Genomic DNA, 19,108 nt, shown 5'->3' on the forward strand with positions numbered 1-19,108 from the left:
GGCTAGTCTAATATTTATCTATTCCTCCCGTCAGGATTATAGAGTCAACATCTTTCTAAGACAGAAGTGGAATGACCCCCGACTCAAACTGCCCAATGATTGGAGGGGTTCAGATACGCTTACTGTGGACCCAACTATGTTTAAATGTCTTTGGAAGCCGGACTTATTCTTTGCAAATGAAAAAAATGCTAACTTCCATGATGTCACGCAAGAAAACATCCTTCTTTTTATATTTCGAGACGGAGATGTCCTAGTCAGCATGAGGTATTTTATTGATGTATTTCTACTGTTTTTATAAACGACTTTATATGAAGTATGTATCCTGTGTTAGACTTAATAATGTAATACAGTTTATGACTATTACTTAAATTTATATGACAGTTTGTAAACAATACTACAATAAATTAAATGTGTGTAAAGAAATCAGATGAAGACGTTTCAAAGCATGTCAGTTGATAGGACAGCAGGTACTAGATATTTGAAGTGTATGTACATTTATATGTCATGTTAAGCTAACACATTAAGTAAATTAGTATTATTGGAAACAAAAAATAAAACCTTTTGATAATTGCTTAGATTCCTGGAAGCATAATGAAATGGATAAGATATCTGAAGTAAAGCCTTCAGCAAAACAATATAATTTGCACACCACTTGAATTTCTACATCAACTAAAGAAAATGGTGATTACTGACTAATGATATGGGGAAAGGCAGAAATTACATAATTTGTGAATATAAATGTGTTTTAAAAATACTGGGGCATAATCCTGATTAAGTTCTATGCCTTACCGGATAGAGATGTTTTCAGAAGACACAAAAATATCGCTTAATATAATTGCAATTAACACATACTTTTTAGTGGTTTGACTTGGTTTGCCAAAGGTATACGCTGTGCCATAAAAATAATCGTCCACTGAAAATAGCCAATTGGTTGATTAAAAAGGATCTCGTAGTGAGTTACAGATCTGTAGAGTTTATAGACACAATGATTTGTGGAGATGAGGCTCAGTTTCCTAACAGTGAGTGAATTTTGTTCTGATGTGGACTGGAAAATACTGCCCTGATAGAGGACAAAAAGATTGTCTAATTATCTAATATACTGCAACTTTACTGTTAAGAGGGAACCACTTCAGAAATTATGGTCATATGAGCTATTCCTGGAGTAGAATTGGCTGGGAAAAAAGAAAGAAGATGGGCAAGTCTGGGTTCTTTTTTTGCTCATTCCAGAAATGGATGAGAAAACTCAATCTCAACACTTTTGCTGACAGCATGTCATTTGGCTCACTCGGAAGGTCCTTGTTCTGATTTCAGTTGTCTCTGTAACAGGTTTTGAAGTCTGTAGAAATTAATTTTTCAAAATAGAAAAACACTTCCAGCTATAAAATAAACTTCCCATTTGAAAGAGCAGATGCTAAATGAAACTTTGAAAATTTTTTTCAAATACTTCTCCGGGCTGCAGCTATTCATAAACGAGCTTGTTTCAGTCAATAGGTTAGGTCAGGGAATAGTGAGTATTGAGTGAACACGGAGAGAAGTGTTTCTGATGGAAAAAATTATTCTCTAAAACCTTCCAAATAGCAAACCCAAATTCAATAAAGTTTGAAATTAATGTCATCCTCTAAAAATATCCTGTGGATTTTAATGACACACTGTGTTCATAAGTGGTACGTATGCAGGTAAGATTAATTTTTTGAGGCACTGTGGTTTGGTGACATGCTACTAAGATTTTCCTTTTTTTAAAATATATAATTGCTATGCCTTGTATTTTTGGTTTATGGGGATAGCACATATAAATGAAAGAATATCCAGTTTTCAAAATACGTGAATGGCAAAACATATGTGAGAGAAAGCTCTTGCCTGCATAAATAGTTAAAAATTAGGAAACTGAATGTAGGAATAAACTGCCGGTGCTCACATGAGGGGAAGTAGGCAGTAGAGTCCCACAGAAAAATCTCTTCTGAGTCCTGTGCTGTTCAACATAAATCACCTGGAGAACCGTGAATTAGCAGGCACTTTTGATGATGCCAAAATATTCAGGGTAGTAAAGATAAGAGACAATAGTGAGAATTACAAGTTAATCTAATGACCAGGAGCAAAGTATGAGATGAAATTCAATGTAAATAACGAAAAATTATGCACGTAGGAAAAAATTATTTTGAGTTTACATAAACATTGATTAGTTTTGAGGTGGTTATTACCAGCTAGGGAAATGACCTTTGGGTAATAATGGCTAGTTCTCTGAAAATGTCAACTAACGGCTCAGTACTGGTTGAGAAAATGAATTGAATTCTAGGAGGTATTAGAGATTAAAGAGAACATCATGCCACTGTATAAATTCATGCTATGCTTGCCTCTTGAATGCAAAGTGCCTTTCTGGTCTTCCCACTGCAAGAAGGGAGGCAAGAATGGTGAAAGGTACAGAACAGCATCCTTTATAAAGAACAGCTAAGCAAGGCAGAACTTTTCACGCTGGAAAAGACAAGATAGTTGAGGTGGTGGCATAGAGGTCTCTAGATCATGAATGACACAGAAAGAATGGATGGGCATTGATTTTTCACCTTCTTTTCCAGTAAAAGAACTATGAGATAGGCTCAAGATGGATAAAAGGAGATGATTAGAGTGTGGGCAGCTTAGCTATGGCATTCCTTGCTGCAGGATGCTGTGCATGATTAAAGTTCTGCAGGATGATGTGCATGATTAAAGTTTACATGGATTCCAGAAAGCAACGGGAAGCAAAGCAGCTTCTTGGAGGTAAAAAAAATCTGATGAGGTCCCGTCAATACTGAATTATCACTTCTGGTTTAGGAAGTCCTTGAGGTGCAACTTTTGGGAGGCTGCTGGATATCTGGCGAAATATCATTTCCTGATTACGGTAGCCTCGTATTCTTCTTGAGCAATCTGGCATTGGCCACTGCTGGAGACAGAACTCTGCTCTGTATGGACCTTTGGTTTGGTTATTCTTATGAATTATATGTATTTTGTCATGTATTAGTAGGTCTCTAATTTGTGAACTACTGTATGTTTAAAACACTCTATAAAATTTTATTCTCTGACTACTAGAGATAGCTCAATTTCAAACTGCTACTTATTATAACTTTAATTAAATTTTTCTGCTTTTTTAGAAGTTGAAAATCAAATGCCTGTGATTTTTTTTTTTCTTATTACTGTCTACTGCTTACATGGCAGCTCACACTGTTTTTATATTCCATTTCTGTATTTTCAGATTGTCTATTACTCTGTCATGCCCTTTGGACTTGACCTTGTTTCCTATGGATACACAGCGTTGCAAGATGCAATTGGAAAGCTGTATGTAAAGCAGTCTGTGCATAAAAACAGTTGCCTTCTAGATATGCCTGAGAATCAAACAAAAAATAATCAGTTCTGTGTTGTTCATGTCAACGTTTTTAATGACTCTTGAAATTAATATGCACACTGGTTCCTACCGATGTGCATTTCCCTATCAAAAATGTTTCTTACGGTTATGGCACCATGCGCTCTGTTTTTAGCTTCTGCTATCAAACATAATGACAACTGATGGATTTTATAAAAACATTTACAATAACCTTAGTAAAATGGAAACACATATCATTTGGAAAAAAGAATCCGTGATTTCCCCAGGTGGTTTTAATTTCGACAACCTGTGCTGCTTTGTAGGTTGTTGTGGTCCAGTTTATCCCCTTGTATTGCTGATGCACGGTATTGTTTGAAACTCTTTTGATACGGTACCGAAGGAAAAGTATTTGATGCCAATACATTGACAGCATTTAGTATGAAACTTTTTTAAAGTGGTTTCAAGATGTGTTGTGTGGATGGAGTCAGGCATCTGTCCCTTACCAATCCTTCCCTGGTCTCTAGGTGATTTGATCTTATGAAGGGGCAGCCGGGTCTCGTCTTCGAAGGGCTTTATGCCATGCTGGAAGTTGCAGCCAAAATGTTTCTGAAACCCATCTTCTTCCATGCTCCCCAAGTACAAGGGTGCCTACTCACGTACATCCTTTTCCCAAGACTCAAGTCCCTGGTGATCCCACTTTCATGGTAACTGTTTTCCTGAGTGAAGACAAGTGTGAAGCGGAGAAGAGGAAGGTGGCTTGCTTTAGCCTGTTCCTGCTACAATACAAAAACTTTTTGTTCAGTTCTTACTCCACCGGGTCTGGTGGGGAAGGTGAGGTTAGGGAAGACAAAAGGGAAAGAGAAAGGTTAATCAAAGCTGAGCAGGGCATCCCAGTGGGGACAAGGGTAATAATAATAATAATAATAATAATAATAATAATAATATCATCAGAGATTTACAACTTTGTTTTTGATTGCCAGCATTTACCTTTAGAATTATAGTATGTCTATAGTATTTTTGCAGTAGTTTTGCCTATCACTAATATTTATATACATTAGCTGAAGTAAACTCTTATGGTAAAGCCAAATCAGTTTGGGGTTAAACTGGAATTACACAGTAATATTAATGGAAGTTTGCTCAAGCTTTCTCAGTCTGGGTTGCTTTACAAACATTGCAATATATAGTTATTCAAGGAAGAACTAGTCATAAAAAAATCCTCAATAAATTTAGTTAAACAAGCGTATTGTCTCTCTCCATGATAAGCTGATGTATTCAAATTCAGGAGGAAGTTGCTCCTTTGGGAAGACAGTGTGTCCTAAACTGTCTTCTACCTTTTAGTACAGTTGTCAAAAGTAAGAATAGTACCCATGATCTCCCGTCTGTCCCTCCAGTTCCACCAGTGGGCCTGCTTTCCCTGTTAGCCATTGGCAGTTTTATTCTACTTAAGTTATTTTCAAGTCAATATTTTGTTTCTAGTTGCTAGATTTCCAAAACAAGGCCACCAGTTTTTACTAATTTGTTCTTGTATCTACAGTTATGATCCCCAGTTCTACACATTCCCTATAGGCAAAATTTTCACTGTCCAGTAATTGCTATCATAAAGGATCTTGGCAGTTTTGTGATTTGCTGTATGTTGTAAGGGGGTGGGATTGATTTATGAATGCAGCATTGAAACAACTAAATTTTTTGTATTATCTTCCATCATGGAGCTTTAAGCTATTGTGATTTTTATTAAGTTATTACGAATCTTAGAGAAGTTAGCTTATGAACAGTTTACCTTTTTTAATCACAGCTATTTTTCAAAGACAAAAAAACCCAATCTGTCTAACGCCACCAGAAAAATAATGGTTCTTTAAACATTTTTCAGAGGCTTTGAATTGCAAAATGCTGCATTCCAACTCCATCTTTTTTACATTTCTTCATCTCTGTTCCCATTTAACACACATTATCTCCATTTGAATTAAGTTAATCCTCAATAAACAGAAGGTAGCAGAAAAATGGCATGTACAATCATGATTATGATTGTGCATATTTAATCAATACTACTTTGTGCTTGAATATCGGGAGCCTAACTTTCACTGCCTCTCATTTGGTGGTGGTGTATATATCATGATTTAGACACTCAAATATATGCTGAAGTCTGTCCATACTTAGGAGATCGTGGAGGCACAGAATTGATTTCGGTAGGACTACACATCTACTTAAATTCCTGGTCAAGTATTTCCTGAATGTCAATGCTTTCATGAATCGGGGCCTTTAATCTGAACAACTAAGCCTAAAGGTTGTTGTACACAAAAGCCAAGATTCATGACAGTAATTGAGATGTTAAATTCTTTTGAAGTTACTAGGACTTGTGAGTGCTGTTAAAGTTCAGTATATTTTCCATGCTTTGCTGAAGTAGAGTATGAATAACTATGGAGGCTTCAAAGCTGTGGAGAATAGAGCTTTGCTTTCTTTGTTTAAACAGTAAGCACTGTAGCAAACACCTCTTAATCAGTGTAGTATTGCTAACAATGTAATGTTCCACCCACCAAGTCCTAATTTAGGCCTACATAAAAATTCAGTTGTGGATTATTTCATTTTTGAATTGAATGCTTTGAACAGAAAATAGAAAGAAAAAGAACGAAAGAGAGACGATACATATATACCAGATTTTCTTGCAGAGTTTACGCTGATTGAGATGGTTCTTTAAGTGATTACTGTTATTTTGTTCTTGTAGTTGGTTACACAACTGATGACTTACGGTTTATCTGGCAGTCTGGAGATCCTGTACAGCTGGAGAAAATCGCTCTGCCTCAATTTGATATTAAAAAGGAGGATATTGAATATGGTAACTGTACCAAGTATTACAAAGGCACAGGTAGGTAATATAAGTTATTTTCTTGGGAAAGAACTTTAGGCTTCCTTCAATTACTGTTTAAGGTTAATGGTTAATACTCCAGTTCCTGTCTTACATTCTATGGGAGAAAACAGATTACTTTTAACAAACCGGTAGTTCATATAGTAGTAACTATCATGTAATTACTGCAAACTTGTTCAGATACAGAAATACCTAGGCTCAAGTTGAGATTAAATGTTTTTCTTGGTTTTGCTTGCATGTCTTCTGATCTTACTATCACCATTTTGTTTCTATAGTCCTAATACCTTTTTACGTTTGTAAATGCCTAACTTTTCTGATAGGTTGTTCATGTAAAATTATGCCAGTTGCATCAAAGTAGGATAATTTTGGTTTTTTGGTTCGACTTTTGTTCCAGAAGTGGATAGCATTAGACTGTAACTTCAAATGCTTCTCCCTGCAGGTTCTTCCTTTCTCTAAGCGTTCTGGAAAATCTGCCATTATAGAAAGCTGCTTACAATCCTCAGCCCTGTATTTATTCAATCCTATGATTATTTTCCGACTGTGGGCACAAATTTACCCAATGGTTTCTGTACTCTGGCTTCTAATGACTTATCTTTTCTACCTTGATTTGTTCCTGCCTACAATTATATCCAAACTACTGTGGCAACCGCTACACTTTCTACAACAACAGAAGTCAGCAGGCTCTATTTTAGTCAGTGCTCTTGCATCACATGAATAAATCTCCCATTAAAAGTCAACGAGGGTGGCTGCGGCGCTGCAGCTTTGGAGGATCCTCTGTGGGTTTCTCATTAACGATTCAGCTGAAGTCGAGGGTCTGTTACTTGCAGTTGCTCCTGAGCTAGATCCCAAGTCTGAAGAGATCTCAGCTAACCTTAGTAGATCCCAGAGTTAATGAATTTAACTTGAAAAAGATAATGAAAATTGAAATGGGGTTTGTTTTTTAACTGCAAAATGAGTGAGTTCTTAGCCTAATTACATAACTCAGCATCTGAGGTGATTTACCATTTGTAAATAATATGAAATTAGCTCTCCTCAGGAAAATTCTCTGTTTGGGAAAGCACAACCAACAACTGGCAGTGACTGCATTCAAATCTAAGTCGGAATATGTTAGAAGCTTACTTAGCAGTGAGAAAAATATTTTATTCTTAATTAAACAATGAATTTACTGGAAAAGAAAAGGTATAAAGTAGTGAGAAATTAAAAGGATGGATCTTGCAATTCCCAAATAAAGTTCATACAAATGGGAAAGTTTGAAAACTTACATTCTATTTGAGGGAAGAAGGAAATACTTATTCAAGATTGCTATCTTTTTATTGAAGTTATCATGATTGTTTGGGGGTTTGCCCTAAACATGAAATCAAACATCTAAAAATTCCTCAGATATTTTAGGCATTTTTAGGAACCTTCAAGAAAAATCTAAGTGTTGCATGCTTTACCATTAAAAAGGAAAGAAAATTAGTAGTGTTCTCTCAAGTTTCAGCACCTTGTGACCACAAGTTAAAATGGCACTGTGCAAAGTGCTCAGTAAAATGGTCATATTTTCACAGAGTCATAGAATAGTTTGGGTTGGAAGGGACCTTTAAAGGTCATCTAGTCCAACCCCCTGTAATGAGCAGGGCCATCTTCAACTAGGTCAGGTTGCTCAGAGCCCCGTCCAACTTGACCTGGAATGTTTCCAGGGACGGGGCATCTACTACCTCTCTGGGCAACCTGTGCCAGTGTTTCACCACACTCGGAGTAAAGAATTTTTTCCTTATATCTAGTCTAAATCTTCCCTCTTTTAGTTTAAAGCCATTACCCCTGGTCTTATCACAACAGGCCCTAGTAAAAAGTTTATCCCCATCTTTCTTATAAGCCCCCTTTAAGTACTGAAAGGCCACAACAAGGTCTCCCCGTAGCCTTCTCTTCTCCAGGCTAAACAACCCCAACCCTCTCAGCCTGTCTTAATAGGAGAGGTGTTCCAGCCCTCTGATCATCTTTGTGGCCCTCCTCTGGACCTGCTCCATCAGGTCTGTGTCTTTCCTGTGCTGGGGATTCCAGAGCTGGAGGCAGTACTCCAGGTGGGGTCTCACCAGAGCAGAATAGAGGGGCAGAATCACTTCCGTCAACCTGCTGGCCACCTGATGCAGCCCAGGATGCAGTTGGCTTTCTGGCCTGTGAGCACACATTGTCGGCTCATATTCAGCTTTTCATTCACCAGTATCCCCAAGTCCTTCTCAGCAGGGCTGCTCTTGATCCATTCATCCCCCAGCTTATATTGATACTGAGGGTTGCCCCAACCCAGGTGCAGGACTTTGCACTTGGCCTTGTTGAGCCTCATGAAGTTCACGCAGGCCCACTTCTCGAGCTTGTCCAGGTCCCTCTGAACAGCATCCAATCCCTCAGGCGTGTCAGCTGCACCACTCAGCTTGGTGTCATCTGCAAACTTGGTGAGGGTGCACTTGATCCCACTGTCTATGTCATTGATGAAGATATTAAACAATACCAGTCCCAGTATGGACCCCTGAGGGACACCACTTGTCACTGATCTCCATATGGACATTGAGCTGTTGACCACTGCCCTCTGGATGCCACTATCCAACCAATTCCTCATCCACTGAACGGTTCACCCATCAAATCCATAAGTCTCCAATTTAGAGAGCAGGATGTTGTGGGGGACCATGTCAAAGGCCTTACAGAAATCCAGATAGCTCTTCTCTTGTTCACTGATGTAGTCACTCTATCATAGAAGGCCATTAGGTTGGTCAGGCAGGACTTGCCCCTGGTGGAGCCATGCTGGCTGTCTCAAATCACTTCCCTGTCCTTGATGTGCCTTAGCATAGCTTCTAGGAGGACCTGTTCCATGATCTTCCCAGGCACAGAGGTGAAGCTGACAGATTGGTAGTTCCCAGGGTCCTCCTTTCTACCCTTTTTAAAAATGGGTGCAATGCTTCCCCCTTTTCCAGTTACCAGGAACTTCACCTGACTGCCGTGACTTTTCAAATATCATGAAGAGTAGCTTGGCAACTACATCAGCCTCAGTTCCCTCAGGACTCCGAGATGCATCTTGTCAGGTCCCATAGACTTCTGTATGTTCAGGTTCTTCTGGTGGTCTCAAACCCAATCTTCTCTTACAGTGGGAGGGACTTTGCTCCTCCAGTCCCTGTCTTGTGGTCCATCCACTCAAGAGGTGTGGGGAGAGAGGTTGCCAGTGAACACTGAGGCAAAAACATTCTTGAGTACGTCAGCCTTCTCCTCATCCGTTGTTACCAGTTTGCCAGTCCTGCTCATCAGTGGCCGTTCACTTTCTTTGACCTTCCTTTTCTGGCTGACATACCTGTACAAGCCCTTCTTATTATTCTTTGTGTCCCTTGCCAAGTTCAGCTCCAGCTGCGCCTCAGCCTTCCTCACCCCATCCCTCCACAACCAGGCAGCGTCCCTGTACCCTTCCCAGGATACCTGTCCCTGTTTCCACTGCCTGTGCATTTCCTTCTTGCCCTTTAGTTTGACCAGCAGGTCTTGACTCAGCCATACCAGTCTCTTGTCTTCCTTTCCTGATTTCTTACACCTGGAGATTGAGAGCTCTTGTGCTCTATGGAAAGTGTACTTAAAGATCTGCCCGCTCTGCTCTGCTCCCTTGGCCTTGAGAGCAGTTTCCTGTTGACTAACTCCTTGAAGAACTTTTGTGTGTGTGTGAGATTTGAACATGAAAGAAAGAAGATTAGAGAACTGTCAGAGTGGGTGGAGTGATGACATGAAATTTTAAAAAGTTTTCATAGTTCTTTTTTTGCAAATCCTTTTTTGTTTAGAAATTAAGAACATCCATGTTAATCTCATAATCAACTGGAATTAATACTTCACTAATATGAATGGAATATTTTAGTACTCAAATATTTTTAAAGGGTGTATTCAGTAATCAGTAGTTGTTTGATTTACATTACATTCTTATATTGAAGTTATTTAAAAAAGCAGATTTCGCACTTTAATTCTGTTAAAGATTGTGTCAGGTAATCAAGAGGCAGTGTTGGATGTACAAGCAAAATTTCAAAATTATGGCTCATGTAGGAGATTCTTGCCAGTTGCAAAGAACTTAATCTTAACTGCGTATTTACATCAACTGATGTTTTATCTTACCTACCTAAGTAGAAAGAGGGTCAACAAATTTGGGGTGAGTTTTTGTGGCAATAAATTGAATATTTAAATTTGCAAATTGTCTATTCTTTGTTTATCAAAATGTATGATAGATCCAAATAGGTTCTTGCAAGCTGAACGGTGAGAGCAATAGATACTATTCTCTGCCTGATGAAAGATGGTGCACAGCCGTACAGAATGCATTTCTGGCATAAAGCAAACAAAGATTTTGAAGGTCATTCATCATTTGAAAATAAAACCTAAAAGTATCTGGAAACTATTCCGAAATTACAGAGGGGAAATTTGTCAGACAACAGACCATTGAAGAGGACAGAATGAACTATAAAATACCATATAGTATCTTCTACACAAGGAAATTTTTCCTTAATGTTTTATTGGTTTGTTGTTTTGGTTATTGTATGCCCAAATAGCACCTTTAAGATGACTTATCATTCTACAGTGCTTAATTGATAAAATATAGAAGATACATTTTTGACAGGTTCTATCTTCTAAAGCAGCTTTGCACCAACTTTATTTGTAGGTAATAGACTTATCTGAATTTTGAAATGATTGTAATATAACATAGGAATGCCTTTTCCTTGTGATAGAATAATTTATGAAGTTGTTTTTACAATGCTATTGTGCTAATATTAACATAAAAATGCCAGTTCTGCTAATTAAGTGAAAATATGAACGGATTTTTTTTTCTAGTTATCAGACTTCCTGATCCCTCTATTATCTCTAGCAAAACCACTAGTGTCTGTAGCTTTATTTTTTATTGAATTCATCTTAATAGATATCTTCTGAAATGTTTGTGTGCTCGTTTTAAAAGATTTGTGATCCTTGTTTTAGAAGATTTGAGGCAGTATTCCTTGTTTTTAAAATTTACAGTGTTTTTAGAGCCTTTTAAAAAAAGTCTGTACTAATTTTAGAAGTCAAGTGTAACAGCTTTCAGTACTGGGGGAATCTCTGCTTAGAGTCACATTCGGATCACCTTTTTCCATTCTAAACTTTCTACACTAATATTTCTAAACTTTCTACACTAATATTTCTTAATTCCATCTTTTGCACAAATTAATGCTGAGTGGGATTTTTGGATGAGCTTAAGCTAGTATGACTGCCAGGCCTCATTAGTTTTATTGGGACTGTGTCTTGAAGCCAGCATCAAGATGAGAGTCACTTTACCTGCCTGTTACTGATGCTCTGTGAAAAGACGGTGGGTGCCTTGTAGAGCACAGAGAGTACCACATGCCTGACCACAGCTGGTGGTTATATAGATCTGTGTTTTGACCATTTTTTTTTTTTCAAATTGAACTCTTTGCCTTTATAAAGAAAATGAAATCATTGAACTTTCGCTCTTAACTTAAATAGAAAAAGGCCTGGAAGACACAGAGCTAAAAAGGTTGACTTGCAAAGCACATTAAACGTTAATGCATTTATTTCTTTAAAGGTTATTACACTTGTGTAGAAGTAATCTTCACTTTAAGAAGACAAGTTGGATTTTACATGATGGGTGTTTACGCTCCTACACTGCTAATTGTTGTTCTGTCCTGGCTGTCATTTTGGATCAATCCTGATGCAAGTGCTGCAAGAGTCCCACTGGGTAACCTGCGTTTACACATGCCGTCGCAATCCACTTGAACGCCATTGAGCCATTCTCAGTTGCTTTGACAACATGACACTGGACACTAAAAGCAACTTCACTTCCATTATCCGCTCATCATTTTCACGAAAGCCTCCTCATTCCCAGTCCTGTAAAATCCACCCCCACATTAAGACTTCGCTTGATAATGGTTCCAGTGTTTGTGTGATAACCACACCGTCTCTGCTCTTCTCAACCGGGACAAATCTGATCTTATCCATGTATGGGTGATGCTGCAGACGCTGTGGCATTGTGCAGTTTATAAGAATTTGAACTTTTGAATGATCAGTAAGGAAGCAGGATGATGAATAAGGGTCTAAAAAGCTACCTCTTGGAGCTGTTTTTCTGAAGATTAATAGAAACAGACTGAGGTGTGGAAGAGAATTAGTATCCTTGTTACCTGATTGGCTTTATTTCATTAGATACTCAGTTCACAAGAGTACTTCAGGCTCGTGCACTCGTGCTGCTCAGCGCAACGCAGTAGGCAGGCCCTTAATTTCTTATGAGATAGTAGGACACTGAGTTAATCAAAACAATATTATCTTGACTAATTGGATTGTACATGGAACTCCAGCTCTTGGTGGCCAAACCTGCTGACCCCAAGAGCTCAGTGAAATGCAGAGCCAGGCCCTTGAACCCTGACACTTCTCCTATTTGGATTCCCTTCCCCACACCATGACCTTTCCTTCCCCATGCTCTGGCCTCCCCGTGCTCCCCTTTTCCCCGGAACCCCTGCCTCCCCAAGTCTATACTTTCAAATCTTTTCCATGTCCCAGGAGGTTCAGCGCAGTTATTTTCAAGACCCCAGGGGTGCAGTTGTACCCTCCAGCCGTCTGCCTTCTCAGAAACCTCTCACCCACTCTTGAACCTCCACATGCCACAGGACATGACTCCTGTGCAGCCACACGTGCATGAACATGCATTGATAAGCACTGGAGACACTTAGAGTCAGGACCTGCCACATCACTTTATCAGTCTGTGTCTATGATGTGCAGTTCTTGCAGCAGTGAATACCTGAAGTCCCTTTGTTAGGGCAGCTGGAGCAGGAACGGTGCTGAGTTTTGTTAGGTGGAAAAACATTGACTTACGCCCTGGCCTAAGCCCCATTGCTTCCATCTCAGGTCATCTACTGTGCCTCTTCCTCCTCCAGTGACATGACAGGCAAAATAAACCAAGAGCCACAACCCCCCCGCCCCCCAATTTAAGAAAGATATTCAGGTCCTTGAATGCACCCAGAGAAGGGCAACAAAGCTGCTGAAAGGGCTGGAAGGAATGTCCTATGAGGAGCTAGCTGAGGACTTTGGTCTTGTTTAGTTTGGAGAAAAGGAAGCCGAGGGGTGACCTCATTGCTCTCTACAGCTTCCTGAGGAGGGGAAGTGGTGCTGAGCTCTTCTCCCCAGTATCCAGTGCCAGGACATGTGGGAATGGTTCAAAGTTGTGCCAGGGGAGGTTTAGACTGGACATCAGGAAGCATTTCTTTACTGAGAGGGTGGTCAAACACTGGAACAGGCTTCCTGGAGAGGTGGGCGATGCCCCAAGCATATCAATGTTTTAGAGGCATTTGGAGAATGCCCTTAATAACAGGCTTTAACTTTTGGTCAGCCCTGAATTGGTCAGGCAGTTGGATTAGATGATTGTTGTAGGTCACTTAGAACTAAAAATAGTCTATTCTATTCTAAAATCTGGAGAACCATGACCGGAGTGCTACATTTGGCTTGTGAGCCACAGTTAGCTGCCTTGCTCTAATTAAATGTAACAAAACCACTATTTCTTTATATTTATTGTATCTTTTTTTCAGAGGTCTATTTCAGAATACAAATTAGCGTTTTTTCTTTTGACCTTCAAAAATATTAATAGTTACTTGGGGAGGAGTCACAATCCATATTAGTTTGATAGCAAGTAACAAATATAATCTCTTACCTTGAAAAGTAGCAAAGATGCATTCCATAATGCGAAACATAAGACATTTTAAGAAAAAAAAAGTGTGGGGAAAATGTAGCATGCATTAAATTAAAAAGATAGGAACAAGAACTGGAAATATTTTTCACGTACTGAACTCCAATACAATCAAAACCTGCACTGTATTTCCACTTTTACAATCCTGTGCTTCAAGTAGCCAACCAGACAGGCTCATTATTTATATATGAGATTTATAAGAGGCATAGTGCTGAATTATGTAACGTATCTATCTTGTGACTAAACATGCATGCTTATTTATTGTTTATTTGTTTTATTTATTATAAGTATTTATTAGCTCCTTTTATGTATTAGCATTTCTGAAATAATGCATTTTCAAAGACACTAACCATTGGCCGGGTTATGTGACTTTTGCTGAATCCCCAGAGAAGCAAAAAACCTCTAAATCTGACCGTTCTTTAGTCATGAGTCAGTATTTAGTAACACAAGTTGTTAATACTGTCACTGGGGTAAGATTTATGTTTCTTCAGTTTTCAGGAGGGCAACAAACTACCCCTTCTAGCTACAGCCTTGAAGATAGTTGACCTTGAAGTCTCACAAGATTAACGTTTGTGTGTCAAGGGAATGATATCTAATCCCAAGAAGGTGTTACCAATGGCTGCTACGCTCTCAATGGCTAGATGCAGATTTCATCAGATGAGAAGCTACTTCAGATTTACTTAGGAATATCTTATGCAGTTGTCCCTAGAATTAAATATAGTGGGCTACTCCTCCCCACGGCAAGGCATCTCAGAAGTTTCCAGGTGATTTAGGAATAAAGACACTTTGCAAGCCAGTAAGCAGAGTATGTTTTTGTAGACTGATTAGCATTCTGGGAAAAGGATGTGTGTGTGTTTGAAGAAAAATCCTGTGTCCATGTAGGAATTAAATAAGTTGCAAGCCCTGTTTATACCTGTATCATTTCACCCAACCAGATCATCTGGTGGTAGGGAAGCCCACAAAGGACCGGTATCTGGACAGCCGTGGCTAAGCAACGTAAAGGCTGATATCACTGAAAGTTTCTGTCTAATTAGATGCTGGTGTTTCACCTTGTAATGAGCCCGATAGAGGACTGTCCAGTTCTTTACAAATGGAAAGTGTGCCAGCATCCATTTAAAAAATTCATTTCTTTCCTTCACTGCCATGTGATCCCCAAAGGGAGCAAGATCTCCCCTGGAGCTGTAGGGATCTGAAGGACATCGGACTTCTGTCTGCCCGCAGCAGCCTGACAGCGTGGAGCATTAGTCCAGAGTGCAGGTGGGGGTACAACAGGGTAAATAAAAGCTTGGAGCAGTGATAAATGATATTTTCCCCACATACAAAGAACAGCTAGGTCTGCAGCCAGGCTCCTCTCCTCCCGCCCTCCCCATCACTCCTGTCCTCAAATCTGTCTTAGTTCCAGTCATTTCATTTTATAAAATTGTAACTGATGTGGGGTCTCAAAGGAAAGACATAAAGATATATGATAAAACTGTAGCTTGAAGAAGGATTGGCACGATTATGTCTTTTATTTTACAAAGTTTAATGAGAGAAGAGAAGGTATTAGAGATATCAAATTATAAGGAAAGCAAGACAGAATATTGCCTTTTTCAGTAACATTAGTGAGATGACGCCAGACATTTTTAAAGCAGTAATATAAACCAGAAAATACTATTTTATACAGCACATAATTAACCTGTGGAATTCACTGCCAGGAGATAGTGCTGAGGCCAGTAAGTTTGATGGATTCAAAAAAGAGAGATTTATTTATCTGGCAGCATGTGCTGCAGTGCTTTGCTGGACTGGCACTTTCGGATATGATCCACATGTAACCTTAAGTAGTGTTTATAAAATAGTAGCTCTATACAATCATGCTTTAGGGTGCGAGCTAGCTAATCTTACTGATAAGCTAAACTTTGCCAGCAAGAAGGATGCCACAGTAGGGACAAAAATGCAGAGGTATTTCCTAGAAAGGCCAACTTTCCCTTTACTTTGGAATTGGGGAGGAAGGAGCTCTGTCCCTTCTTTTTAGTGCTCCCTGAGAATAAAAGGGGGATTTTTGGTTTTCCTTTTTTTTTTTTTTTTTAATAAGTAATCTTGCAGTTTACTTGTGCTTTCTCCTTACTCACGTTTGCGCCTTGAGCTTTGGACTGTGTTAGGTAGATACCTAGTGCAGCTCTTGCCAGAGGTGCAATTACAGCTCTGGTACTAGGGTCTCCAAGGCCATGTGAACTCTGCTCTGGCAGCAAGTGGTCACTTAATAAAATATTTCTGTGCTTCTATCTCACTTTATTCTTACCTTGAAAACTTAGAAGTTTCTCAGATGCCGAGAATGAACTTTTCGTCCTAGGAATCTAGAAAAATGGAAATTAGCAGCAGGTCACCATGACCTCAATTGCTGTACTGAACAAACTGATGAAAGCTCCACTAACCTCTCTTCAGCTAGTAGAATTTCTAAGTTAGTTTTGTGGAATTAAATCCAAGATTGTAATATCTAGTGTTTTAAGCTCTACAAAGTGGTTGTACAAATGTTTCCAGCACTTGGCATGATAATAATACACACATAATACAGTATCACAGTATCACAGTATGCTAGGGATTGGAAGGGACCTCAAAAGATCATCTAGTCCAATCCCCCTGTCGGAGCAGGAACACCTAGATGAGGTTGCACAGGAAGGCGTCCAGGCGAGTTTTGAATGTCTCCAGAGAAGGAGACTCCACAACCTCCCTGGGCAGCCTGTTCCAGTGCTCTGTCACCCTCACTGAGAAGAAGTTTCTTCTCAAATTGAAGTGGAACCTCTTGTGTTCCAGCTTGAATCCATTACCCCTTGTCCTATCATTGGTTGCTAATATTAAGAGAGTAAACACTTTTAAAGTTAGTAGGAAAAAAAAATACAATACCCAAGCTGTTGAGCCAGTCCATGTCATTGGCTAATTTTGTTATTCAAGGTAAAGGTAGAGGCTGCCTTTCGAAGTCTAGGATAGACACTCATGGTACTTGATCCAGTACACTGTTAGAGAATGAACACAAGCTGGGCATAGGCAGAGGTGTCCTATATCTGTTTCTTAACTGTACAGCCTTATTTGTACTTGTTATTGCAGTTCCTTACGATCCATAATTAGTGTTCATCCCCAGGCAGCTGGTGTTGGTCAGTGAAAATATTTTTTTTAAAAAGGGAACTATTCTATACTCACTTTCTATCCTTATGGATAGTACTTGAGTGTGTCAGATATAGTAGATGGAAAATTAGCCAGAGTGGACACTGAGGATTTTCGATTCAGTATTTACCATGTCATTCTGATCTGAGATGGCACATCTCGCCGTTCTGTATTATCCCAATGGACAAAAAAAATCCAGCTTTGCAATGATACGTTGATATTACACATTTCTAAATAAAACATCAGAAAATTTTGTATTTTAAAATTGTATGACTGCAGACATTTCTTTATACTTCCTCTTCAGTATTTTAACAGCTAGTAAATTGCCCGTTTGAGATTAACACCAAATAAAGTATCATATCAATCGTCTTAAAATCCAAATGGGAACAGTAGCAAAAGACTGATGTGTTATTTATGATCAACTAGAATTGAATCCTTTCATAGGCCAATATGGACACTTTCAGTTTTATTAACATTTTCACATCCTCAAAATGGATCTGAAGCAAATGATCTCTCTATGAATTACAAAATTTGTCATGCTTTGTATACCACATGTGACCATTCTAAGAAACGTAGTTGAGACTAACTGAGTATCTCCTTTTGGTCAATGTTTTGTATAGACATCAATTACATTTGACGAAGCCCCCCCCTCATAACTAAACGTTTTTATCATTAGAGTTCACAAAACCAAAATGGGACATTCTGAACTGGGAGGCTGAACTAAGTTTTCTCCACGTGACAGCCATTTCTAAAGTTAGCTTTTCCCAAATGTAGCTGCTCATGCTACTATTTCCATTTCGTAGGAGCCTGTGGGAAATCTTTCTCTGAGATCAGGCTTGTATTTTGTCTCTTGTGATGTGAGCCCTGTATTGATGGTGACATTCCTAACAGGAAGCCCTGTTAGGAGAAATGCTTGTTGAAACCCAGTTTGGCAACGTGTGTGACCTTGCAACAGCCTTTGCAGGTGTGGGTTTTTTTTTCATGTTAAGGGCTTCCTGAAATGCCCTTTATCTAGAAAGCTTCCTCTAGATCCTGGAAGCTCGAATAGGGAGCAATTGTAGACCCTCAGTCACCTCAGTGTTTTCATCTTCACTGTGAATCAGGAACATAGACTTTTTAATGTGCTGGTACAGCTTTGCTCTTCAGCAAAAACTTCCCTTTCACCTAAGGTTTGCATAGCGCACATGTGGACAGGTCGTTCAGAGGATTGCTCCTGCTGTAGCACAGTTCAGATTTCTGGGACAACAGCAGTCTAATTTAAAGGACTTGGAGTCTTTTGGTTTAGGTATCATATATTTCTCTTCCACCTTCCCAGACTTAGATGCACATTGTAAGAGAAGTCTTTGGAAAGCCCGTTTCCCTACTGTGCGATGGGTGATGGGGCAGGAAAACCACAGCAAACAGTTTAGCTTCACTTACTTGTTTCTCTGTTTAGAAAATGAAGGTAGTCGTTATTAATAATTCATCATTACCTGCAATATCCTACCTAAGCATTCGGTTTAACTTGTTCATTAACTGAAGGCATGCGCCCTTTGTATACCTGCCGCACCGACCACATTGTGAAGTCCCATTCACTGTTACCAGACATCATCCAGTATTGCCTGTTTCAGAGGAAAAGCACAGCCAGTGCCAATAAGAGTAAGTTTCCTTTGATCAATATATTGTTTTTCTTTTCGTAGGCATTTTCTCAGTGCTCAGCTTGGCGTCTGAATGTACCACTCTTGCCGCTGAACTTCCCAAAGTGTCTTACGTGAAGGCCTTAGATGTCTGGCTGATCGTTTGCCTTCTCTTTGGCTTTGCATCCCTGGTGGAGTATGCGGTGGTTCAGGTAATGCTAAACAATCCAAAGAGAATTGAAGCCGAAAAAGCAAAGATTGCCAAAGCGGAGCAAGCGGAAGGGAAGGGTGGAAACGCTGCCAAGAAGAACACTGTGAATGGCACAGGGACTCCCGTCCACATCAGCACTTTACAGGTAGGAGCTGCGAAGCTGCATACCCCAAATCAACATGATCCTCTATTAACACAGTTCCAGGAATATGGTGTTGTAACAGTTTTGGATAGTGCTTAATCT

The 19,108-nt window shown here is 39.3% G+C and overlaps 1 protein-coding gene across 1 annotated transcript in view; it reads left to right on the plus strand.

The window, feature by feature from the left end:
- Window positions 1–19,108, plus strand: part of GLRB (glycine receptor beta) — a gene marked incomplete at both ends in the record, with an annotated part of 51,495 nt that overhangs the window by 22,136 nt on the left and 10,251 nt on the right. The window contains 5 exons of the mRNA XM_082482809.1: window positions 35–264; window positions 3,224–3,306; window positions 6,051–6,191; window positions 11,752–11,904; window positions 18,717–19,009. Coding sequence (XP_082338935.1) covers window positions 35–264; window positions 3,224–3,306; window positions 6,051–6,191; window positions 11,752–11,904; window positions 18,717–19,009 — 900 coding nt within the window. The remainder of the gene's footprint in view (window positions 1–34; window positions 265–3,223; window positions 3,307–6,050; window positions 6,192–11,751; window positions 11,905–18,716; window positions 19,010–19,108) is intronic.

The sequence above is a fragment of the Vanellus vanellus genome, assembly GCF_965231255.1.
Source record: "Vanellus vanellus genome assembly, chromosome: 4".
Classification (NCBI taxonomy): domain Eukaryota; kingdom Metazoa; phylum Chordata; class Aves; order Charadriiformes; family Charadriidae; genus Vanellus; species Vanellus vanellus.